The 26,900-nt window shown below is 37.7% G+C and overlaps 1 protein-coding gene across 1 annotated transcript in view; it reads left to right on the forward strand.

Annotated features, from left to right (window-relative positions):
- The first annotated feature begins 982 nt into the window (after positions 1-982).
- LOC134623806 (L-amino-acid oxidase-like) overlaps positions 983-26,900 on the forward strand; it is a 67,472-nt gene continuing 41,554 nt past the window's right edge. The window contains exons 1-10 of the mRNA XM_065470206.1: positions 983-1,110; positions 2,282-2,328; positions 3,674-3,925; positions 4,653-4,703; positions 6,577-6,642; positions 10,866-10,970; positions 15,188-15,291; positions 15,562-15,643; positions 25,519-25,770; positions 26,552-26,602. Of these exons, the coding sequence (XP_065326278.1) occupies positions 983-1,110; positions 2,282-2,328; positions 3,674-3,925; positions 4,653-4,703; positions 6,577-6,642; positions 10,866-10,970; positions 15,188-15,291; positions 15,562-15,643; positions 25,519-25,770; positions 26,552-26,602 (1,138 nt within the window). The remainder of the gene's footprint in view (positions 1,111-2,281; positions 2,329-3,673; positions 3,926-4,652; positions 4,704-6,576; positions 6,643-10,865; positions 10,971-15,187; positions 15,292-15,561; positions 15,644-25,518; positions 25,771-26,551; positions 26,603-26,900) is intronic.

Raw genomic sequence — 26,900 nt, forward strand, 5'->3', positions numbered from 1 at the left:
TGGAAGTAAGTAAAGAAAATGCATCACTTTTTCAAAAAAAACAAAAAACAAAATTCAATCTAAACATGTGGATATTATAATTATTATTAAGACATAAGTTCTGTTTTCCAAGGTTAATGTCATGACTGTGTGCAGGCAGCCAGGAAGAGAGGACCCAAAATGCAGGACTCACGGAGGCAGACGTAACTCAAAATACTCAGCTTTGTTGCTGGAAAGAAAACTAACTAAACAGGGGACAGAACAAACTAAACAGGCAGGCAGGCAAACAGAACACAGTGAAAGTGAGGGTACGACGGCGACAGCGAGCGTTCCACTAAAATACAACCCACAGGGGACTTTTTTAGACTGCTTATACTGAAAAAAAGACATTCCTGCAAAGCATGATGGGACAGAAACATTTGTGTGCACATGCTTAACAAGAAAAATGAAGAAGTCAGGATGTGTGAATGATTTCAGTGAGCATAAAATAATTGGTTTACTGTTCTGAAACAGAAAATTGTAAAATTTTAGAGCATGTTGTATCTAAAGCGGTTGTACTTACTTCAAACTTAATGTTTGATAATAATGTTTTATGAACAGCAGTGCAACTCTGCTTTGTTCTGGATTTGCACCTATAACGAAATAAAACCAGTTTGTGCTAGAAGAATTTTATTATCTATTCATAAACAAAGTGGTTTTAACTCAAAATATGTGTTTGAGGAAGAAATAAAACAACAACATCATGCTGTTCAGTTGATGACCACAGATCATCACATAGTGAAGAAGCTTCTCCTATGCTGCCATCTAGTGTTTACCACTGACATCCCACCTGATGAAGACCCTGGAGCGGTTGGTCCTGGCTCAGCTTCGGCGCCTGGTGAGCTCATCACTGGACCCACTTCAGTTTGCCTACTAGCCTGGCATTGGAGCGGATGATGCCGTCATTCACCTCCTACATCGTTCCCTCGCTCACCTGGAGACCGCTGGGAGCACTGTGAGAATCATGTTCTTTGATTTCTCCAGTGCCTTCAACACTATTCTTCCCTCGGTCCTGAAGGACAAACTGGAGAACTCTGGAGTGGACCATCACCTCACTACCTGGATTTTGGACTACCTCACCGACCGACCACAGTATGTGAGGACTCAGGGCTGTGTGTCGGACAGGGTCATCTGCAGTACGGGGGCCCCACAGGGAACGGTTCTGGCTCCGTTCCTCTTCACCATCTACACTGCAGACTTCTCCCACAACTCCACCCAGTGCTTCCTGCAGAAGTTCTCTGATGACTCTGCAATAGTCGCCCTCATCACTGATGGGGACGACAAGGAGTACAGAGGACTGACTCAGGACTTTGTGGACTGGTGCCAGCTGAACTACCTCCAGATCAATGCCAGTAAAACCAAGGAGCTGGTGGTAGACTTCCGCAGGCACAAACATCCTCCACTGCAACCACTGAACATCCAAGGTATGGACATTGAGACTGTGGACAGCTACAGGTACCTTGGTGTTCATCTGAACAACAAACTGGACTGGACTCATAACTCAGACGCCCTCTACAGGAAAGGGCAGAGCAGGCTGTACCTGCTGCGGAGACTCAGGTCGTTTGGAGTGGAGGGCCCACTCCTGAAGACCTTCTATGACTCTGTGGTGGCCTCAGCCATCTTTTATGGTGTGGTCTGCTGGGGTGGCAGCATCTCTGCTGGGGACAGGAAGAGACTGAACAGGCTGATCAGAAGGGCCAGCTCTGTTCTAGGATGCCCTCTGGACCCAGTGGAGATGGCTTTATAACTTTTGCACTGTCCACTTCCTGCTGTGACAAAACAAATTTCCCACGTGTGGGACTAATAACGGTTATCTTATCTTATATATACATATATATACAGTGGGATGCAAAATTGTGGGCAACCTTCTTAATAATCCTAATAATAATAATAATTCCTGTATAAATCGTTGGCTGTTACAATAAAAAATGTCAGTTAAATATATCATATAGGAGACACACACAGTGATATTTGAGAAGTGAAATGAAGTTTATTGGATTTACAGAAAGTGTGCAATAATTGTTTAAACTAAATCAGGCAGGTGCATAAATTTGGGCACCACAAAAAAAGAAATGAAATCAATATTTGGTAGATCCGCCTTTTGCATGTATATGAAACGGCTAAAACAAATAGTAGGCTGCAGAGAGATGCTACCACTTGTGACTGAAGTGGAACCCTGTTCGGCCTCAGTCACCACAGAAACAGAGGAAGAGGAAGTTCTGATATAAGAATATATCCTCAGTTCAGTCTGACTCTCACACAGTCAGCAGCAAGACAACATGGAGGTCAGATTTGCCACCATCAGACTCTGTGAGTACTGACATTGTCTGTGTATAGGAAAAGATATTGAGTCTGCAACAGAGGAAATGTACACAAGGGAATCTAATATGTACAAAATGCACCCATATATTTGCATGTATTCATTTTGGACATTTGTAATTCACTAACAAATGCATAGGACTTACTGCAAAAAACATTAAAAACATGTTAAATATTAAAACTGTTTCTCTCACTCTTTTCAGTGATGAATGTTCTGTTGCTGTTGGTTACAGTAGCTGAATTCAGTGATTCTCAAACACATAGTAAGTTTTTAAATATTGGTTTGTTTGGTTTTTTTTGTATTTTTAAGTGTGTGTGTGTGTGTGTGTAATAGTTTTAATATATCTCTTAACAATACGAAGTTTCTGAAACTACTGCAGTTGTTATGTTTCAGCTAAAGATAGAGCTACAACATAAACCTCTAAAACACTTCTGAAATAACCACATACATATGTATATATACTATTACAGTAAATATATATATATATATATATATATATATATATATATATATATATATAAATCTTTATCATTTGAAAGCTTACATGCTTTGAAAACGTATTTGATTTTCTGTCTCAGATTCAGGTTTTCCTCAAGTTGTTCCAAACAGACAGCAGTTCTTTCAAACAGAGCCTATCACTATCAGCTGTGAAGGGCTAAATGGACTGACTGGATGGAGAGTGATGAAAAAGATAAATGGAGATGTTAGAACATGTGCTCCAACCTGGGAAACATCGATTGGACCTTGCAAAATTATTAATGCATATCTATCAACTGACAATGGAGAATACTGGTGTGAAATGGGAGGAATACAAAAAAGCAACTCTGTCAACATCACTGTAACTGGTATGTACATAGAAATAGCAGTAAGGTGTGTTTTTTCTTGATAAAATGCCTCACAATCATAGTAAAATAACACGTATATATTTACTGCATTCTGAGCAAACCTCGTGAGCTATCATCTGTCATAATTGATGATTTCTATGTATGTGTAGTTTTAACAAAAATCTCGTTTTACACAAATTACCCATATGGAAAAGAAATAGAAAAAAGTTATAAAAAACTTGCATCAGATTTGGCTTGCTTCATATAGTGAATCATATAAAGCTTACATGATTTACTCATGAAAGTTGCCACTTTCTCATTACTGTCATATATTGTTTTAGTAAGTATCCAAAACATACAAGTTTCATTCATATAATTTTTCAAGGGATCTTATATCTGTTTTCACTCTTGTATGTTTTTCATACACCTTTCACACAAGACAGATACAAACTTTATAAGATTTATATAAATCTGTTCCATGTGGGTAACTGCCATATCTTCTTCCATCTAGATTTAGAGATTCATGTGATCCTGGAGATTCCTGCCCAACCTGTGATGCAGGGAGAAAACGTGACCTTGCATTGTAGAAAAAAGGATGCAAACTCCAACTACACTGCAAAATTCTATAAAAATGGCATCTCCATTGGGAGCAGCTCATCAGGAAACATAATGACTCCCACTGTATCTAAATCTGATGAAGGACTTTACAAATGTATCATTGCTGATGCTGGAGAATCACCAGAGAGCTGGCTAACTGTTGGAAGTAAGATACATCAATATTTTCTAACTAAATAAATTTTTAATATTTCAACAAAAAGTATGTAAGTGAGAAACAGTATTTGGTTTATGATGAATATAGCCACTGTGCAAAGCGATGTCAGAGTGATGATCTCTTTTTCATTTTTGGACGTTCAGTTTGGGTCCACTGAAGAGGTTGTTTTGTAACATAAGGCAAGGACTTTTTCTTCAATCTCTACTGAACATCTGGTGTTGACGTCCATCAGACTTCTGTGCACAAGCTATGTGTAGTCCAAACGTGGCCGTTTTTTCAACAACACCTTTTTTAAAACATTGGGTCTCTACATAATTGTATTGAATGAGATTTATTTGAGTGTTTACATGACATAAACATAAAAATATTTAGAGTAAATTACAACATCATTGTAATCATTTCTAATACACAGTGCATTCATCTTTCCAGCAGGTCATCCTACAGTGCCTTACTTAGAGATCTACCTGGGGCTCTGCATTGGTTTGGGTATTTTATTGCTGGTCATTCTGCTCATACTGGCAGGAGTGTTTCAATGTAATAAACATCAACAAACCGCCAGAAGTCACACAGAAGAAACTTCTTTGACACCAGGTATGCTGACAGTTGGCTCATCAAAACATGAACTTTTATTTTATAACAATAAGCATGCTTAGTGATTCCTGGTGGCCGTCACTAATTAAATTTTTTTTCTTGTTTATTTTGTCTTTTTCATAAGCAGGTGTTCCAAATTCTACTTCCTCCTTCCAGTCTCACTCTTCTGCACAAACAGGTGAGGAAGGCCAACATCTGTATAAGAAAAAAACATGAACTTTAAGTCTACGGGATCACAGAAATCCAAAGTAGAAACACAGTCATTTAGTAAATTATACACACTAGGACACGCCTTGTTAATGCAGTGTTTGGTCTGTGATTTTAGTCCCTCGGCAGGTTTTTTTCAGTGTTATTCAGGGAGTTTCTCCAGACAACGTATTTTCCTTGAGATAAAATGTAAAATGTATATCTGCTCTTAGTATTTTGTCACATTTTCATGAGAAACAGGGAGCATGAGAGCTAGTTTTACATCCCACTCTACTGTATCGTTTCCCAGTCTAACCTTATTGCGTAAGCAAGATTGGTCAATTAAATTAACACTAGATGTTATTAGGCAACATGCAAATGTGAAAATATATCATGCATAATAATCTTTTTTGGAATATAAATTGCATGTAACTAATGTGAAACAAATTATGTTGTGCTTTCACAAGCATAAATGCTGCAAATTAGTCATTTTAGCCCGCAGCATGATGACATTGTAATAAGTGATATAGATAAGAACATTCAGGGTTGTAGGATGCAAGTGACATGTGTTAATTTTGTTTATTTTAGTAAGATTCAATTTAAAACATCCAGTTTTCAAGAACTTACTGACCAAAAAACAACAAAAAATTTTAATTATCATTTTGGTTTTGCGTTTTCTCTTTCATTTTACTATCTGCACTTTGAGATTGTTATCATGTAGAGAAAGTGCTAGATACTCAATAACATGAGTATGTCTGTGCAATTAGGGATGGGTGTGTCCATCGTGTGTGAGTGTGTGCATCTTATTTTGCTATCATTATTGCCATTTTTATACATTTTTTTTTTTACCTAGTGTGCACTGACAGGATTGACACTTTTAATTCTGTTGTACTCGTTACAGCAGGGGTCTTGAACTCCAGTCCTTCAGGGCTGGTGTCCTGAAACTTTTCCAGGTGTCCATGTCAAGTTCTATAGAACTAGTCTGTATGCTGAAGTGGCAGTTCAGCCATTTGATTCATGTTATAGCAGCTCATGGGTGCTATAACATTTACTTAAATTTAATAGAATAGGGTTAGGGGTTGCCACTTCAGCATGCAGTCAAGTTCTATACTCTTGCTAATAACCTACTAATTTTATTCAGGTGTGTGACAACAGGGACACATGGAAAAGTTTCAGGACACCGACCCTCGAGGACTGGCGTTCGAGACCCCTGATTTACAATGACAATAAAGCTGTTCTGTTATACAGTCGTCCCTTGCTATAACGAGGATTATACCAGTCTTGGGTTATTTTTGGAATTTAACTCCCATGATAAAGGAGGTACCACTGTATTTTAAAAATCAAAAAGCTCATGAGAACAGCTGACACTTTGTCATCAAAGAAAAACTGCCAGAAGACAATGAATAGCAAATAGTATTCATTGTCACTGATAATATTATTGATATCTGTCCACTCACTCCTGCTGCATCTCTCCATTAGATGACAACATATTGTCTTCTGTCATCATTTACTACACCGTAAGGCTGAATGAGACTGTGCTGTATTTAAATATGATGGGTTCTAAATATTAAATAAAAGCTATATTAGGAAAAGGAAAACCACGCTAAAGCTTCACTAGCAATGCTAATTAACTATTAGGTACAAATCAAAAAGCTGTTTAGATCTACTTTCTTTATGTCATTAAGATGAAACTGCAGAAAAATAATGGGCTGATGTAAGAGTGACATGTTTTTCTTCTAATTTTCAGATTTTTCCTAAGATTTTAAATTAGATCTAATGACTTCAGTGAATAGAAAATAGTGTTTCTCATCACTGATGTTACTGTGGCTGTCAGTCCTCTCACTCTGGCTGTATCTGTCCACTAGATGATGACATGTTATATTCTAGAGCCATTTACACCACCTTACGCCCGGGTGAGACTAAACTCAAAGGTGAGAGTAACTTTGATTAATGATTCTTTATGTATTGCATTGAAATAATATGTAATATTATTGGTGTGTAATACGAATCCACCTTTAAAAAATATTGTTTTAGTTCTTTACTTCTTGTGTATCTGACAGGTTGCAGAAAGAGAGCTGACTGAAGACAAAATCACATCTGAGTGAAAGTGAAGTCAATGAAGTAATCCACATTCATCACATATTTTTATTGCAATTGTACAAGCTGTACATCATCTGCTGGGCTTGGTGTGAATGTCATAAAGTTCACATGCTAACAAACACTTCTGTCTTTTATGTAGAAGTTGAATTTAAACCACTTGTTGCTTCTGCTCTTTTTGCTTATGCGTGAATGCTTCTCAAAAGAAAAAAGCTGCTGCAGCTAATTTCTTTTGAACAGCAGGTACTCACTGTGGTCAACCACTAATGTAAATGTGTCGCTTTGTGTTCCAGATGAACTAAATTTGTGGCAAGCAGTGAAATATAACTGCACAGTTTTATCCTCAGCATGTCTACACGTAGAAAGTTACATAGTGCACAGATGAATAAGTTGTGGCTCATTTCATGCTGACGCAGTAGCTGTTCAGTTGAGTCACCCAAAATAAGCAGATTTTGTTTTATTTGACATGTTTTTGGTCAGACTGTGTGAAAGCAGAAGTCAGAAGCTGAAAAAGTGTAACGCTATAATCTCAGCATCTAAATTGGATTTAGATGCTAAGAGGTGGTGCTCAGCTCATTTCTAACTATTTTTAGACAATATTCTTGATCGGCTATATATCAGTTCCCGAATGTCAGAAATTTCAGACTAAACCTTATCGAGCTGCTTCTTAAAAGATGGCTAAAAAAGAGTGACTTCACTTTTTCTGTTTTTAATCCACAAAAACTTTGTCACTTTACAAGTCATTTTATAAAGTTACAAAGCTTTGTCATGTTTTGTGATCAATTACAATTTGCAAAGTAACTTGTTACTTTGCAAAGTGCAGAGGCTCAAAAGAAAAATAGCCAAAAACTTTTTAAATATCTCAGTATTGAGAAAAATACATATATTTGTGAAGTATTTTTTATTCTTCATATCTTTTATGCTAGGAAAGCAACCCTAAAACTTCCCTAGATATGTTAATGAAATGTAGGATAAAAATCAAGAAGCTGTTTGGAGCAGCTAATATTTATGTCATTAAGATGAAACTGCAGAAAAATAATATTATGATGTAAGAGTGACATTATTATCTTCTGATTGTCAGATTTTCCTAAGATTTCAAATTCGACCTAATGAATACAGTGAATAGCAAATAGTGTTCATCATCACTGATGTTACTGTCGTTGTCTGCTCTCTCATTATGGCTGTATCTCATCACTAGATGATGACGTGTTATGTTATAGAGCCGTTTACTATGATTCCTTATGTGCTGCATTCAGATAATATGTAATATGTGATTGGTGGTAAATATTAAAATTATATGTGTTTACTGTTTTGGGTGTTTAAGCAATCAAGAAGAACTGTAATATGAACTTTTTTCTATGCTTTAAAAAAACAAGTCCATTTTTTGTTCTGTACTTCTTGTATATTTGAAAGGTCTCATACAAAGAGCGGAATGAAGACAAAATCACATCTGAGTGAAAGTGAAGACATTTATCGCAATTGAACAAGTTGTACATCATCTGCTAGGCTTGGTGTTAATGTCAGTGTGTAAAATGTCATGTCTTGTGTATATTCAGAAATAGCTGGCTGCCAGATGTGGCTGATCATAAGTACTCACAAAGTTCACATGCTCACATGCACAAGTTAAAATTAAGCCAGTTGTTGCTTCTGCTCTTTTTGCTTGTGCATGAATGTTGTTCAAAAGAAGAGCTGCTGCAGCTCATTTCTTCTAAACAGCAGGTTCTCACTGTGGCCAACCGCTGATGTAAATGTGTCGCATTTCTTTGTTTTCTAAAACAGAGCAGTGAAATACACCTACACCTACAAGTTTACTGGGCATGACTCTGTGTGAAGTGTGGTCTAGTGCACAGACTGAATAAGTTGTTCACTAAAGTCAAAGAAAACTAACCAATTTTTTTAGTTCAGACTGTGTCTTGAGAAGTGTGAAGAGGATATGATTAAGATGCTGACAGGTGATGCTCAGCTCTTTTATGCTTGACTTTATTTATATTAAGCTTATACTTGATAAGCCAAGAATAAATATAAGGATAAAATTGAGCCATCATTTAATCACTTTTTTCCCCACAAACCAGGGAAGTAAACAACTTTGTGGCCTCAAGTTTTCTTTTAAATCTAAAAAGCTTCATTACATTTCATGATGAACTGAAATATGGATTGTAACAAGGTACTAATTTATCAAGCATATTTAAGTCACAGCAGAAAACATAAATATGCAAAGGATTAACATTACACATTTTAAAAACATTAACTCTTGAAATTTAGACATTACGGAAATTTGGGTTTTTCATGTTAAAAAACATCCCTTCTACTTCCACCATGTTAATGCCAGTATGCTTCAAATAAACATATTTAAAATACAAAATATGAGTATCTGTATTTAGTTACAGTGATCGAATATAGTTACTTTGTTGAAATAAATGGATTACACGGCGGCCTTTTCCTGTTTCATATGTTAGGCTATCCCCTCTCTGTCCCCTCTCTAAATTTGTAATCAAACATATTGCAATACCCAAACAAAACACACAATAAGGGGCTCTAGCATTCTGTTAATGTTGGTCAGTTACATGATGGACCTGGAGCCAGCACAACAGAGTCAGCAGTGCACGTGCAGGAATGCATTTCTTACTTGGAAACTCACATTTAAAGAAGAAAGGGACGCGCGGAATTTGACTGTTAAATGCACACTCTGTTTGCCAGCAACCAAGCTGCTCTCAGCATCAAAAGACTCCACCTCAAACCTAAAGAAACATCTGGAAGTAAGTTCTTTCTTAAAAACTAATTTTGGTTAGAGAGAAATAAAAACCTGCAGCTTCGGGATCAGTGAGCTGTCACCTTTCAGCCCCGACGGCGTGTTCCTGTATGTGCCATCGGGTGAGAAACCCAACAGATTCTGATGCATCAGGTCCGTGCTTTGTGTTTTAGCTGTTTGGTGGTTGCTGAAATAAGTTTGTGAGGTTTAACCTGAGATTCTGGTATTTCTGGCAAAATACATTTATTTTAAAAATGGATCTCGGAGTTAATGAATCGATATCACTTTATTCAAGATAAAATCGATTTGACATACAACAAAATCTGAGATACTTTCAAAGCATAAGAATAAAAGTTTTATTTAAATAATGTTCTTTGAAGATCAAATTCAATGTGTCACATTTTAAAAACAATCATTTGTGCGCTCTCCTGAGGTGTGCTGGATCAGATCCACATGCAGTCTTCTGTACTGGGGGGTACAATTGGCTCTTTGGTAGTTCATCAAAAACTATCTGAAAGAGCGATGTTTTAAGTGGACAAACCTGTCTAGTGGACTCTTGTATGACTACAAGAGTATCAGGCATGTTAGAAAGCTGCATTGAGGGAACAACTATTTTGAAAGAACAACCTTTTTGCTACACAGTCAAAAGAAAGAAGCATTGAAACTGATGAAGGTGATATGTCTCTGTGGCAATTCGTGGCGCTTCTCACACCTGGCACACTTCCAGAAAGCTCAAAGGGAAAGTCCCCAAAGGTCAAAGATCGCATCCATAAATCAAACATTCCTGAGTGACACAAGATGTATACCTATTCTCTCTCCTAAATGTATTACAGCATGTTTGAGAATTTTGTAGTCAGGACATTAATTGTACATGAAATTATTTTTTAACCATTTAAAACAAATAAGTGAATTTCTCTTTCTTCTTTTAAACTCTCTTAACCATGAAATTATGATTAATATTTATAACCAATTAAATTTTAGATTTTTGAAACATCCTTTAAGATTTTGTAGATCATGAGATGAAAGCGAGTACACATGCGCCAACCAGCATGCTGCCTGTTACAGTTGTTCCTGCTTTTTGTCTTTAGTTTAGCTTTTTTTCTTGCTTATTCTTTTTCTGACTTGTACTTTCATGTGTTTTATTATAATTCCTCAATCATGTGGATTGAGAGAGTTTTTGTTCTGGTAGTGGCCGCGGAACTGTTACATTTATTGAGAAACCTGACCACAGCACAACTCCTATACTACACGGGCTGTTTACTCTCAAGCTCAGCTGATTGCCATGATGCCGGTTGGCTCATCGGTCAGACCCGCAGACGTATCACCTGAAATCTGAAGGAAAACACATCGGGGATGCAGAGGTCGAGGACAGAAGAGGAGATGAAGGAGACAGTGAGACAGAGGAGGCTCAAAGTGAGGAGGAGGTACAAACTGTGTCTGTCATCTATCATAATGGGAAATACTTGTTAACATAATTCCTCTGATTCTGAAATACAACTTATCACTGTATGAGTAATTGAGCTATTGGGTGTATGAATGTACTGCAAACTTTCACACAGTACACCATCAAAATGTACATTTTACATCAAACAAAATTTATATTTAACCACAAATAGTGCATAAAGAACAAAAGTGTTACATCACTGTGAACTAAAATCCAAGTTTGTTAAAACCATATTCTAACCAGAAACGGCATTTTCATTGCTTTCAAACAGAAAATAACCACTTGTGAATTATTGTTAGCAAAATACCCATTTTAGCAAGCACGTCGTCTCAACTCAAAATTTAGATAATTTAAAAGTGCTATTGTTTTGCTTTTTTTGCACAAAAGTGCATTTTGTGTCAGAAATAGTTTTTCAAAACTTCAATTTCCCAGCCAAATATCACAAATCTATATGAACCTGAAAGATACTATTTAATGTGTACCTTAGTATGTTTGATGAAAATCTATTAATGTTTGAATAGAAAATTAATTAAAGCTTAAAATGTGGATATTAAAATTATTGTTAAAACACAAGTTCTGCTTTAGTAAGTAAGTAAGTAAGTAAAATTTATTTATATAGCACATTTCACAGATAAAAATCACAAAGTGCTTCACAATAAGATCAGACACACAAGTTAAAATTAATTAAAAGCCCGTTTGTATAAAAATGTCTTCAGCTGCTTTTTAAAGGAGTCAGTAGAGTCTAGACAGCGTAAAGACAACGGCAGGGAGTTCCACAGCCTAGGTGCCAGTGCCTGAAAAGCCCGATCCCCACGTGTTTTAAACCTAGTACGTGGGACCACCAGTAGCCTCTGACCTGAAGACCTAAGTGCTCGGGATGAAGCATGAGGTTTCAACAGGTCAGAGATATACTGGGGAGCTTCACCGTGCAGAGCTCTAAAAGTTACAACTAAAATTTTAAAATGAACCCTAAAATTTACTGGCAACCAATGAAGATAAGCCAAAACTGGAGTAATGTGAGACCTCTTGTTTGTACCAGTTAAAAGTCTTGCCGCTGCATTCTGTACAGACTGAAGGCGATCCAGAGCAGATTTGTTGAGACACGTAAAAAGACCGTTACAATAATCCAAACGAGAAGAAATAAAAGCATGAATAATCATCTCAAGTTCTGTCTTTGACACTAGTAGTCTGAGTTTAGAAATGTTTCTTAGATGATAAAAACAGTTCCGAACAAGTTGTTTTGAGTGTTTCTCAAGAGACATTGAACTGTCAAATATAACACCTAAGTTTCTGAGACTCGACTGAAATGAAGGGTCTAAAAAACTGATATGCTGCTGAATTTCTGAGAGCATGTGATCAGGTGCAATAATCAAGGTTTCTGTTTTATCTGCATTTAACTGAAGGAAATTGTCATTTAACCATTGTTTGATTTCTGACAGACAATTATTTAAACAAGACAATTTGTAAAACTCAGAAGCTTTGAAAGAACAGTATAACTGAATGTCATCAGCATAGAGATGATAAGAAATATTACTGTAACGTTTGATAATTTGGCCTAGAGGGAGTATATACAGCAAAAAGAGAATCGGACCTAAAACAGATCCTTGAGGTACCCCAGAAGGCAGAACTGACGTTTCAGACAACACATGATTGATACAGACAGTAAAGGATCTCTCAGACAGATACGACATAAACCACTTTAAAACAACACCAGTGATCCCAAACAAGTCCTTCAGCCTATTTATCATGATGCTGTGATCAACAGTATCAAAAGCAGAGCTGAGATCCAACAGAACCAGAACGGTGTACTCTCCAGAGTCTGCTGCCATCAAAATGTCACTAGATACTTTAAGCAAAGCGGTTTCAGTGGAGTGCAATTTGCGGAAACCAGACTGGAAAATGTCCAGAACATTGTTCTTCTCCAAAAAGTTGTTAAGTTGTTCTGCAACGATTTTTTCCAAGATCTTTGACACCAATGGTAATTTTGATATTGGCCTGTAACTGCTTGGAAGAGATGGGTCCAAATTTGGTTTCTTTAATATTGGTTCAACAATAGCTTGTTTAAAATAGCTGGGAACTGAGCCAGTATCAAGAGAAATATTAATTATTTCCAGAATACAGGGGCCAATAGAGTCAAACACACTAATGAAAAATGATGGAGGAAGTACATCAAGGTGGCTTGAAGTCAGTTTCATTCGACCGAGTAGAGCACTGATGTCCTGCAAGGTGACAGGAGTAAAAGAGGACCAGGTGTCAGAGGTAAGCAACGTGTCAGTGTGATACTGAGAGGATGATGGAGAAATATTAGACCTGATGGCAGCGACCTTATTAACAAAATAGTTTAAAAAGTCATTACAATCAGATTTAGTATAGACTGGTACATGAGGAACATCAGGAGAGACAATGTTCTTAATTGTATCAAACAATACTCTGGGATTTTTCTTTTTTGAAGCTATTAGATTAGCAAAATATTCAGTTCTGGCATTTTTTTATCATGTCATTAAGTAAGAAAATTGATTCCTTGAGATGTATCCTATGGACCTCAAGCTTGGAAGCCTTCCATAAACGTTCTAATTTGCGACAATATCTCCTAAAATTTCGAATATTTTCATTTATCCAAGGACAGAAATGTGAAGAATGGACAACATTTTGTTTCAGAGGTGCCACCGCATCTAAAATAGATTTACATTGATTGTTAAAAGACAAAATAAGTGAATCAACGTCATTTTGAGCCATGCGAGGGTCAAACATGGCAGTGAACCTTCCAGCAGCATCCTGGTTTATAATCCGCCTTTGGATCATCAATTTAGGAGGTGAAGGATCCACGTAAAATGACAAATTAAAGAATATGCAGCTATGGTCAGTCACTTGGACATCCTCCACACATACATCATATATATTTAAACCCAGGGAGAAAACAAGGTCCAGTGTGTGGCCCTTTGTATGTGTGGGGCCAGAAACATGCTGCTTAAAGTTAAAAGACTCAGTGATAGTGATGAGCTCAGCAGCAGTGTTACAGGAAGCGTCATCAATATGAAGGTTGAAGTCTCCCAATATTACAACCTTCTCCAATTTAATGATCGATGTCAGAAGATCGTTAAATTCAGTTAGAAAGACCCCAGCAGGTCCAGGAGGTCGATAGATTAAAATACAGTAAAAGGTTTTCAGAGAACCGACCTTCATCATCTGTGACTCAAATGAAGAAAAGAAGTCCGAGGACATCAGTTTGCATGTGAGTCTGTCCTGGTAAACAACAGCGAGTCCTCCACCACGTCCTGACAGACGCGGAGTTCCAATGACAGAACAGCCAGACGGGCAGATTTCATTCAAGTGGACATAATCCTTATTTTGCTGCCACGTCTCAGTCAGACACATAAAATCTAGAGACTCTTTAATAAAAAGATCATTTAGAATAAATGATTTGTTCGTTATAGAGCGAACGTTAAGCAGGGCGAACCGAATTGTTGACGGTTTATCTGCGAAATCTACAGCTGACTGCAGCGGCGCTTGAATTAGACACCTGTGCACACCTGTGGTCCTGCCGGGCAGGGCGGCGACTCCAGAGTTGGGAAAAACCTTGATCGATGAGCAGACATAGCTGTCACCAGCAAAACGGAAAATGGATGACGGACACAGAGTGAGCAAACTGTTTTCGAGCCATGGGGCTCGGGTCCCAGGCGGCGGCGGCGTAACATCCCCAGCAAACGACAGGAGAGGACCTGCTTTCCAAGGTTTATCTTGGAATCTTAGATACATAAATAGGAAATATTAGTGATGGCTCGCTTGAAGCTGACGCTCCGGTGCGTGTGTCAAAAAAAATCAACACACTGCTTCATAAGCGCTGTGTCGAAGCTTGATTCGTTTGGCCAGAGTCACGTGATCAGTGACGTCTGAAGCTTCATTTAGAACCTAACTGCTTCGGTATCTGATTCAGTGGTTTATAAGGAAGTGAAACATTCACGGGATTTGTGGAGTGTTTTGATGGTGACAGATAGAGAACCACTGATATTTCTACTGAGAGATATGGAGCCAGCGAGGAATAGAGGAGGTTCTGTTGTGTGCACCCATTGTGCCTTTCGGGGGAGGCGATGCTGAACGATAGGCTATAGGCTAATTGCTAACTAGAACAACAATACGTCGTTCAAGGGGTTGTCATATGATCCGGAAAGTATTGTGGGCATTGTAGGCTCAGATCAGAACAGCCGGACTAGTCATCAACCCTGGCAAGTGCCACAGACCGAGGTGGAGTACCTGGGATACGTCATTGGGGGTGGGGTCATCCGCCCTCAGGTGAGTAAGGTTGAGAACCTTGCTTCTTGTCCTCCTCCAACGACAAAGAAAAAGTTAAGATCTTTCCTGGGTTTAGCTGGCTGGTATCATTGTTTCATCCCCAATTTCTCTACCAGATCAGCTATTCTTAGTGATTTAACTCGTAAATCATGCCCCAACAAAATTAAATGGACTCCAGAGTGTGAGGCTGCATTCATGGATTTGAAAAACTGTTTGTGTAATGAGCCTGTGTTGCAGTGTCCAGACTTTACATGCCCCTTTATTGTACAGACTGATTCTTCAGGAGTTGGGCTGGGAGCTGTGTTGCTGCAAGGTGGTGGAGAGGACCAAAGACCTGTGCAGCACATAAGCCGTAAGCTCTTCCCCAGAGAAATGAAGTATTCCACAATTGAAAAAGAAGCTTTGGCAATAAAATGGGCTTTGGACACTTTGAATTATTATCTACTGGGAGATGAATTTGTGCTTGAAACTGATCATCGAGCTTTGCAGTGGATGAGCAGAATGAGAGGGACCAACGCAAGAATCACGAGGTGGTATTTTTCACTGCAGCCATATTGTTTTAAGATTCGGTTGTAGAGCAGGGGAAAAGAATGTTGTGGCAGACTTTCTTTCCCATTCCTATGAAGAGTAACGGACTTAAAGGGGGGAGGAATGTGACAAAGTGGCTAGAACAGAATTCCGTTGCCATTTGCAACTCGCATATATTGTTATTTTGTGTTCTGTTATCCTATAGTCTATCATAATGCTTTAATGTAAACACAGCACATGTAACCTTGGCTCTACATACTATCCCAGGTCTGTTTGTGGTAGCATTGGTTATATTCATTTCATCTGTGCAAATGTACTTAAAGCTAAATGTCACTTCATCATTAATTGATTTGAATCTTTCATTTGTTTATATAGTTTGGTTATACTTACCATTGTGTTTTCCTTTGAGCAGGTCCTATGTGTGGGAAGGGCCGCCCCAGTACTCACTGATTTTAAAGGATATGATGTCACTGATCATGTCCATTGGGTGTAACCAAATGAAGGGGTGTTTCTTTTGTGTAAAATTGTTTATTTCATTTAAAATAAGCCCATGAGTCAGATTAAGTGAAGAGATTGACTTTTCAAACTGTTTAGTTGGGTGAATGAGTTTGTTAAGTGGAAAAATGATTTTACTCTTGTTTCTTTGTCTAGACTGTGTTATTTAGTCTACCCTGTTTTCCCAATGGTAGAGGTTAATGAGATCCAGGTGTGAGTGGAATTCTATATAAAGCAGGTGAGATTTTGACTTACAGGTTCTTATGTTTTTGTGAAACAATTGTTGAAAGGTGATGCCAGAAAATAAAGAACACTTAAAAGAAACTTGAACAGTCTGCAGATGCTGTCTTCTTATCATTTTCCATGCTGCTCATGTTACGCTCTTTCACAGTGTGTGTCACAACAATGAGGCGACTGCTGAATGTTACAGGTGTTACAGCAGTGATTCATCTCCTGTTGTCAGGCCGGCAGCTATCAGTCTGTTGTTCTCCTTTATCTCATAGTGGACAGAAATTATTTTTTGGAGTGGCACAAATAATTTGTGTGGCATCAGATTTGATGCATAACAGCTGATTGTTCTGTAAATAGTTTGAATGTTTGTTTAAAAAAACCCGCCTTGGTTGCATTTGTAGGTAAACAGCTGCAAAAAACTTTGTTGTTTGCATAACTCAGTAACTTTTTTGAAGAAGTAACTATATAATTAATTGCCCAACATTGGTCATTATATACTGTATTTTGCAGACAGAGAGTTACAGGACTCTCTCCCAGACCACAGACTCATACTCATAATACAAGTCAGAGATTTACTAACAAAAAAAAAAAAAATTGGAGTACAAGTTATTTTTACTTCCAATAGTGTTAACATGCTACACAGGTCATGAACATTTTTTTTTTATTATTTTCATTGTAAGTGGGCTATTCTAACATAAATGTAACTTGGATGGATTAGATGCTGGCGTGACCACAGTGCACACGTCTGATGTCGCTCACAGTGGTCCAAGGGATCGCTCAGGGAGTTTGTGTGTTCGCTCAGACACATGAAAAATTAGAGGGAACATTGTTCGTAAGTCGGGGTTCCACGGTATAATATTATTTACAAGTATACCCGTCTAGCGATTAATTGCATAAGTGCATGGAGGCAGGATCTCACAGCAGAAGCATACTCCATAATGTGTTGTACATTAGTATATGTACATTATATGTAACGCAGTATTTTTCAATTATTGTATTTACCAACATCAAGAAGTCACAAGAAAAGAAAGACCACACAATGGTGCATGTTTAAAAAAGGAACGTTTATTGGTCAAAATTATTTATTAAACAAATAAACCACATTTTTTAAACCCCAAAAAATACATGTTCAAAGTAACACAACGGCGGCTCAATATCAGACAGAATTCCACTCTGTAGAGTGGGCAATCATAATGAAGCAGTTGGTTTTGTTTTGTGGATTCAAGCTGCTATTCATATTTTTGGCCACAAGATGTCACCAGAGAGGACTGTGTTGAAAAGCTTCGAGTAATGAACCGTTTTTCAATACAAGCTTCAATGTTTCAGAAAGCTTCATTTGGCCATCACTAGGAAATATTATGAAATGGGAAATAAAGCTAGCAGGTTACTGTGTGCAGGCAGACAGGAAGAGAGGACTCAAAATGTAAAGTAGCTCAAAATACTCAGCTTTATTGCTGGAAAGAAACTGAACAAAACAAAAAAAACCAAAAAAAAAAAAAAAAAACGAACTAAACTGGGAACACAGAACAAACTAAACAGGCAGGCTGGCAAACAGAACACAGTGAAAGTGAGGGTATGACGCAACAGCGAGCAGGGGAAGATGCAGACACTAAACAATACAAGAGGTGAACAGAGCAAAGAGGAAACAGCTGGAAGACACAGCTGATGCTGATTACACTGACGAGACAGGGAGAGCACATAGCTGAATGCACTAACATAAGGCACAGACCTACAAAGTAAAACAGGAAGTACACGACAGACACAGAGATCCAGATGAGGCACAGAACATAACAGACACAGACTCATGAGCAGACATAATAACATCATAGACAGACAGAGGGAACAAAGAAGAGAGAGACCAGGGCAGGCACAGAACAGAAACATAACAAATGGCAAATCTCAATGGAAAACACAATCAGAATAAACAAGATCATAATAAAGAAACACAAAACACTGAGTCACCAGACTCAGGACCACGACAGTTAAAAAGTATATAAGTGCCAGCTACAAGGAGAGATAGAGAGAGCTATCAAGAGCCTCACCATACATCCAGCATGGAGGCATACCTGAGTGTCCTGATTTAACGTTTGAGCTGTCTCTGAAGTCATGGACTACTTGCAAATACTGACATTGTACCTGGTTCCACTAAAGTACAACCCACAAGGGACTTTTTTTTGGTCTGCTTCTAATGAAAAAAGAAGACATTCCTGCAAAGCATGATGGGACAGAAACATTTGTGTGCACATGCTTAACAAGAAAAGTGAAGAAGTCAGGATGAGTGAATGATTTCAGTGAGCATAAAATAATAATAATAAGTTAACTGTTCTTAATCAGGAAATGGTAAGATTTTAGATCATGTTATATTTAAATAAGCCGCACTTACTTCAAACTTAGCGTTTGATTATAGATGTTGTAATAGAGGAGTGCAACTATGTTTTCTTCTGAATTTGCACCTGTAATAAAATAAATCCAGTTTGTGCTACAAGAATTTTATTATCCATTCATAAACAAAGTGGCTTTAACTCAAAATATGTATTTGAGGAAGGAATAAAAACATGTGCTGTTCAATTGATGAAGACACATCATCACATAGTGACGAGGCTTCTTTTACGCTGCTATCTAGTGTTTACTGCTGACATTGCTGCAGATGATGAGCAGAGCTAACTAATTGTTCAATTCAATAGAAAAATGTCACATCATTTGCAGACTTCTCTTTAAAACTCCAGCATCTAAGGGTGTCTGGCTGAGCAAGTTTGTACATACTTACGCAGCTGTTGGTAAAGTTTGTACTCTGTAGTCATTACAGTGAAGATAATTCTTGAGGGATCTGTCTTTTAAGAAATGTTACTTTAAGAGCCGTTGCTCACCTTAAACATACTTAAGATCTACTCTTATTCACCAGAATGACCATAATTACATTACGCTGAATCTGTTGCTTAACAAGTCAAGTTGGCCAAGAAAGAGTGGTATATACCCACTCTACTAGCTTCCATTCCTTCTTAAAGCCATGTTAAAGTAAACAAAGGTGATGCCTCAGCCCACAGGAAGAAAACAGAACAGATGCCAAACCTCGATTTCCCAACCAAAGCAAAATTGTGTCTTTTTTTGTGGCTTCTCCAGCGTGTTAATGTCTACTAGTGTGCTTTAAATGAAAAGGTGGTAAGGTGTTTTAGAGGGTGTTGAGCAGGTCATACCCACTGGGGCCTGAACATGGGAGTTTAGTGGTGTGTGCCACCTGGAGTTATCAGAGGATCATTTAGGTTGTGTGCAATACAGGGTGATGCTTCAGTGGATTAAATATTTTCCACGGTGCTATTCTGCAGAGATTGAAGGGTGGGTGAACACAAGAGGTGGGCAGTAACACGTTACAAGTAACACGTTACTGTAATCCGATTACTTTTTTCAAATAATGAGCAAAGTAATGGATTACTATTGCAAAAAAGGTAATCAGAATCAGAAAGGGTTTTATTGCCAAATGCTGAGCAGGTTTACAACATTAGGAAATTGCTGCGGTGCTTAGTGCATACATACTGTCATATAACGCTTAAATAGACATAAAAATAAGAATTAAAAGTGCTAAGTAGATAGATATATACATGAGTGCAGGTGGTGATCAGTGCCAAACATGGGATGATGCAGTGTAGGGTCATGTGTTAGTGGCGGGAACAGTCATATGGTTATTGTTCATGAGTCCAACAGCAGAGGGGAAGAAACTGTTCTTATGGCGAGAGGTTCTGGTGCGAATGGACCGGAGCCTCCTGCCTGAGGGGAGCAGGTCAAACAGACTGTGTCCAGGGTGAGAAGGGTCAGCTGTGATCCGAGCTGCACGCTCCAGTGTCCTGGAGGTGTACAGGTCCTGCAGAGATGGGAGACTGCAGCCAATCACCTTCTCAGCAGAGCGCACAACACGCTGCAGTCTCTGTTTGTCCCTGATAGTGGCTCCAGCGTACCACACGGTGATGGAGGAGGTGAGGATGGACTCGATGATTGCGGTGTAGAATTGCATCATCGTCCGTGTTGGCAGGTTGAATTTCTTCAGCTGCCTCAGGAAGCTGAAGAAAGCTGGGCTTTCTTAATGACGGAGGTGATGATGGGCTCCCACTTCAGGTCCACAGGAAGCGGAATGAGTCCACAGAGGTGATGAGGGTGTCAGTCAGGATGATGGGGGGGAGTGGGGCTGTGTGCTTCCTGAAGTCTAATTAGATTACTGTTTCTTTTCCGTAAGCACGCTGCGTTACTAAACCGTGATTTCTCTTGCGAGAGTGTCTCATGACAGTGACGTAAGCGAGTGCGACGTTCGTGACAACAGCTGTGTGCAGATCAACAATGGATAATATATCGAGTGCGGGAGAGAGTATGAGCCTGCAGCGTTTAAAGCGTGGAAGTACTGACCTTACTTTGAGTTTGATTCCGTAAAGAGTGACAAAAACATTAGCGTCCGTTGTGCGTGGGAAGAAAACTTCTCTTTACAGCGAAAAACCCCTACACTTTCGAGCAAGCACCGTGTACTTTTCCAGGGAATGGGAAATTCACAGACAAACTCGTGCATTCTTCCACTGACCGCTGCGGCTCACCTGCACCAGGGCAAACCTCCGCCTACCCCACTCCTGCTTTACAGGTGAAAATAGAGCAACAGGACCCCTGAGTCTTTAATTTTATTTATTTTCTGCTGTTTACTGCCATCTATTTGAAAGACTGAGTGTAAACACAAAAAAATATTTTATTTTATATGCTGGAATGTGCAGAAAATAGGTTTAAATGTTAAACAAATTTCTTCCAGTCAGAGAATGTTGCATATAATTTAATTTTTGCATAAAGTTAAAAGATTAAAACTAATATAACTAGTTTTAAAAAGAGACTTTTTCATTTGATTGCATTTTATATGAAGGATTATGCAGAAAAAGTAGAATTGGGCTGAAAGATATATCGCTTTATTACTATTCAGGTAGTAAATCATGTTTTGAAAAAGTAACTAAGTAACTAATTACTTTTGAAAATAAGTAATTAGTAAAATAACAGGAATACTTTTTGGGGGAAGTAATCAGTAATTAGTTACTGATGGATCAACTCTCTATATAAAGAGCCTAGGTCAACGATCAGGGTTAACGGATGCTGTTCTGATCTATTCAAGATAGAAAGGGGCGTGAGACAGGGGGATTCACTGTCACCCATACTCTTTGCGATTAGTATAGAGCCATTGGCTGAGGCCATACGTTGTAATACGCAAATCCAAGGAATGGAGGATGAAGGAGGAATAACTCATAAGACAGCTCTTTTTGCTGATATTTTACTTTTTATTAAAAACCCACTTCTTTCCATTCCAGCACTTATAATAATAATAATAATAATGATAATAATAATAATAACAATAATAATAACAATAAACTTTATTTATAAAGCACACTTAAAAACCAAGGGTATGCCAAGGTGCTTAACAAGTAACATAGAGAATAGAAGGAAGATAATAGAAATAGGACCAAAGCAAGTACTGTTATGCAAGCAGGTAGCTGTCACTGATACATAGGAAGGCAACAGGTACAGAGCAAACAAGAAATTAAATGAGCCTAAAAGTGCATGATATAAAATCATAAAAGAAATATTAACTAGAGGGAAAGGGAAGATTGAATAAGTGGGTTTTTAGTCGTGATTTGAACAGTGCAATGGAACCAGATGCGCGGATGTTGAGAGGAAGGGTATTCCACACTACCGGGGCAGCCAGAGCAAACGCATGGTCACCCCGGGACTTCAGCCAAGATCTAGGTTGCATCAGAAGTTGTTGAGTGGCAGATCTAAGTGTTCTAGCAGGAGTATGTGGTTTGAGAAGTTCACTAAGATAACTTGGCGCTAATTTATTAATAGTTTTGAATGTGAGGAGTAATATTTCAAATTGAATACAGTACTTTATGGGCAGCCAATGCAAGCTAGCTAGAACAGGAGTAATAGGGCAAAATTTCCTGGTACCAGTCAAAAGGCGGGCTGCTGCATTTTGGACTGTTTGCAGTCTAAGAAGAAGAGAAGAGGGAAGACCGTAGTACAAGGAGTTAAAATAATCCAACCTGGAGGTCACAAAGGAGTGCCTACACAGGTATGGGTCAATCTCAGGATATAAGATAAATGAAAATAAATCAGAGGCAATGATGATATCTGGAGAATGGCCTTTGCAATTAAATGAAAGAGTTTCCTTTTGCTGGCCTAGACAGGGATTCAGATACCTGGGAATTACACTTACAGCAAAACCTAAGCAATTATATGAAACTAATTATAACAAACTCCTTGGACAAATAAAGAAAGATATATCACGATGGGATATTCTACCTCTCTTCTTATTTGGAAGGGTTGAAGTGGTGAGGATGAATCTCTTACCCCGACTTTTGTTTTGATTTGAATCATTGCCGGTAAGAGTTCCGGCGTCTACCTTCAGTATGTTGAATAAACAAATTTCCACATTCATTTGGCAAAAAAAGAGACCCAGAATACGACTTAAAACTTTGCTGACCTCAAAAGAGAAGGGGGGAGTGGGACTGCCAAACTTTAAATACTATTACTGGGCTGCACAGCTAAACGCAGTGGTGGCATGGATTAGAAATCACCAGGAAATTGGATGGGTTCAGACAGAACAAACCACAGCTAAGAATGTATCCTTATTAACATTACCTTTCATTAATGCAAAATTGATTAAATACCTTAAAAATAGAGAATGATTGGACAAAACAAAAACCCTGAAGGTGTGGACAACAATAAGGAAACAATTGGGGGGCCCTTTGCCCATCTCGAGAGCCATGTCAGTAACAGGCAATATAGAATTCTTGCCTTCCATGTGGGACATTGGCTTTAGTAGATGGACCAAGGCAGGCCTTTACACAATAAATCAAGTATTTAACGGAGCAGAGCTCAAATCATTTAGCCAGCTCCAAGAACAATTCCAACTTCCTCCTAAAGATTTATATAGATACCTTCAGATAAGACATTATGTCATAAACCATAATGAAAGAGAGCTGATCAATAAATTTCCTAACAGCATAGAAGAATACTTTATTAATATTATAGAAAAACATCTCCCAACTAAGAAACATGTTTCTCATATTTAAAAAAAGTCTTATAAATGAGACATGCCAAAATACAGGCCATATTAAAGAGAAATGGGAACTATAACTAAATATTATTATCACTGATAATGTATGCGAAGAGATGTGTAAAACCTGTCACAAGGGAATAAGTAGTCAATTATGGAGAGAGTTTGACTGGAAATTTAAAATTACATTTTTTAATACACCTCCTGTTATCTCCTCATATTGTAAGTAACCTGATGCAGAACTATTTTGGAGAAAATGTGGGGGAATAGGAGACTATCCACATATCTTAATTACTAAAAAATTACTAAATAAAAAGTTCCAACAAAAACTTGATTCAAGGAACTTATTGACATTGTAAAGAATGGGGTCATTTGCTCTGTACAAAAAAGAGTAGATGGCAAAAAAATGCCTACATGCCAATGACGGCTGGTATATATAATCAAAGTTTAGAACTGATAAAACACAAAATTCAATAAATAAAATGTCATAAAACAAATAGTAGTGACTGAAGTGGAACCCTGTTGGGCCTCAGTCACCACAGAAACACAGGAAGAGGAAGTTCTTACAAAAAAAATATATCCTGATATCAGTCTGACACTCACACAGTCAGCAGCAAGACAACATGGAGGTCAGATTTGCCACCATCAGACTTTGTGAGTACTGACATTGTCTGTTTATAAAAAAGTTATTGAGTCTGTAACAGAGAAAATGTTTGCAAAGGAAATTAATATATCCAAAATGCACCCATATGTTTGGATGTACTCATTTTGGACATGTGTAACTGCTCACTAATAAATGCATAGGACTTATTGCTAATGATGGAGAAAAAACATTTAGAAGATGTTAAATATTAAAACTGTCATTCTCAATCTTTTCAGTGATGAATGTTCTGTTGCTGTTGGTTACAGTAGCTGCATTCAGTGATTCTCAAACACATAGTAAGTTTTTAAATATTGTTTTGTTTTGTATTTTTAAGTGTGTAACAGATTTAATATATCTCTTAACAACTGAAAGTATCTGAAACTACTGCAGTTGTTATGTTTCAGCTAAAAATAGAGCTACAACATAAACCTCTTAAACACTTCTGAAATAACCACATGCATATGTATATTTACTATTACAGTAAATATGTATGCATGAATCCTTATCATTTGAAAGCTTACATGCTTTGAAAACGTATTTGATTCTGTGTCTCAGATTCAGGTTTTCCTCAAGTTGTTCCAAACAGACAGCAGTTCTTTCAAGCAGAGCCTATCACTATCAGCTGTGAAGGGCTAAATGGGCTGACTGGATGGAGAGTGATGAAAAAGATAAATGGAGATGTTAGAACATGTGCTTCAACCTGGGAAACATCGATTGGACCTTGCAAAATTATTAATGCATATCCATCAACTGACAGCGGAGAATACTGGTGTGAAAACGAAGAAATACAAAAAAGCAACCCTGTCAACATCACTGTAATTGGTATGTACATAGAAAAAAACAATAATTATGCATTGACATATTTAGTACATTAACCGTTTTTTTCTGTTTAGTATATCACTTACAGCAATGCACAGTGTAATATTTGGTACTGTAGTTTTCATTGACATTAAGGTGATAAAATGCATCACAATCACAGTAAAATAACACGTACACACACACACACACACACACACACACACACACATAAAAGTATATATATATATATATATATATATATATATATATTTACTGCATGTGCATTGTAACAACATTGTAACAGAAATATGATGTTTTTTATTTCTATTTCTATTTAAAATCGTGTGAGCTATCATCTGTAATCTGTATCATCTGTAATAATGAATGATTTCTATGTATGTATAATTTTAACAAAAATCACTTTTTACACAAATTAACTGCCATAACTTCTGCTATCTAGATTTAGAGAGTCATGTGATCCTGGAGATTCCTGCCCAACCTGTGATGCAGGGAGAAAACGTGACCTTGCATTGCAGAAAAAAGGATGCAAACTCCAACTACACAGCAAAATTCTATAAAAATGGCATCTCCATTGGGAGCAGCTCATCAGGAAACATAATGGCTCCCACTGTATCCAAATCTGATGAAGGACTCTACAAATGTAGCATTGCTGATGCTGGAGAATCACCAGAGAGCTGGCTAACTGTTGGAAGTAAGATGCATCAATATTTTCTAACAAAATAAATTTTAACATTTCATTACAAAGTGTGTAAGTAAGAAAAAATATATGGTCTATGATGAACATACCCATTGTGCAAAGTGACATCAGAGTGATGCTTTTATTTTTCATTTTGGACATTTATTTTTAGTCCACTGAAGAGGTTGTTTTGTAACACAAGGACTTTTTTTCGACCTCTACTGAAAGTCTGGTGTTGACGTCCATCGGACTTCTGTGCACAGGCTATCTGTAGTCCAAATGTAGTCATTGTGGATGTTTTTTAAACAACTTTTTCTTTTAAGTCATTGAAAAATGATCTGGAACAGTATGCACCTTCCCAAATGGGACTAAATCATGTTGGGTCTACATAATTGTATTAAATAGGATTTATTTGAGTTTTTACATGAAATAAATGTAAAAACATTTAGAGTAAATTACAACATAATTTTAATAATTTCTAATATACAGCGCAATCATCTTTCTGGCAGGTCATCCTACAGTGCCTTACTTCAAACTCTACCTGGTGCTCTGCATTGGTTTCAGTGTTTTATTGGTGGTCATTCTGCTCATACTGGCAGGACTGTTTCAACATCATAAACATCAACAAACCATCAGAAGTCACACAGAAGACACATCTTTAACACCAAGTATTCTGACAGTTGGCTCATCAGAAGATGAACTTTTATTTTATAACAATAAGCATGCTTGGTGATTCCTGGTAGCATTCACCAATTAACTTTTTTTTCTTTTTTCTTTTGTCTTTTTTTATAAACAGGTGCTCAAAATTCTCCTGCCTCCTTCCAGTCTCACTCTTCTGCACAAACAGGTCAGGAAGGCCAACATTTGTTTAAGAAAAAAACATTAACTTTAAATCTAAAGGATCACAGAAATCCAAAGTAGAAACACAGCCGTTTAGTAAATTATATACACTAGGACACGCCTTGTTATGGTATCGTTTGGTCTGTGATTTTAGTCCCTCGGCAGGTTTTTTCAGTGTTATTCAGGGAGTTTCTCTCAATCTTCCTTGAGATACAATGTAAAATATATATCTGCTCTCAATATTTTGTGACATTTTCATGAGAAACAGGGAGCATGAGAGCTAGTTTTACATCCCACTCTACTGT

Source organism: Pelmatolapia mariae, linkage group LG3_W (genome assembly GCF_036321145.2).
Source record: "Pelmatolapia mariae isolate MD_Pm_ZW linkage group LG3_W, Pm_UMD_F_2, whole genome shotgun sequence".
Taxonomy (NCBI): Eukaryota; Metazoa; Chordata; class Actinopteri; order Cichliformes; family Cichlidae; genus Pelmatolapia; species Pelmatolapia mariae.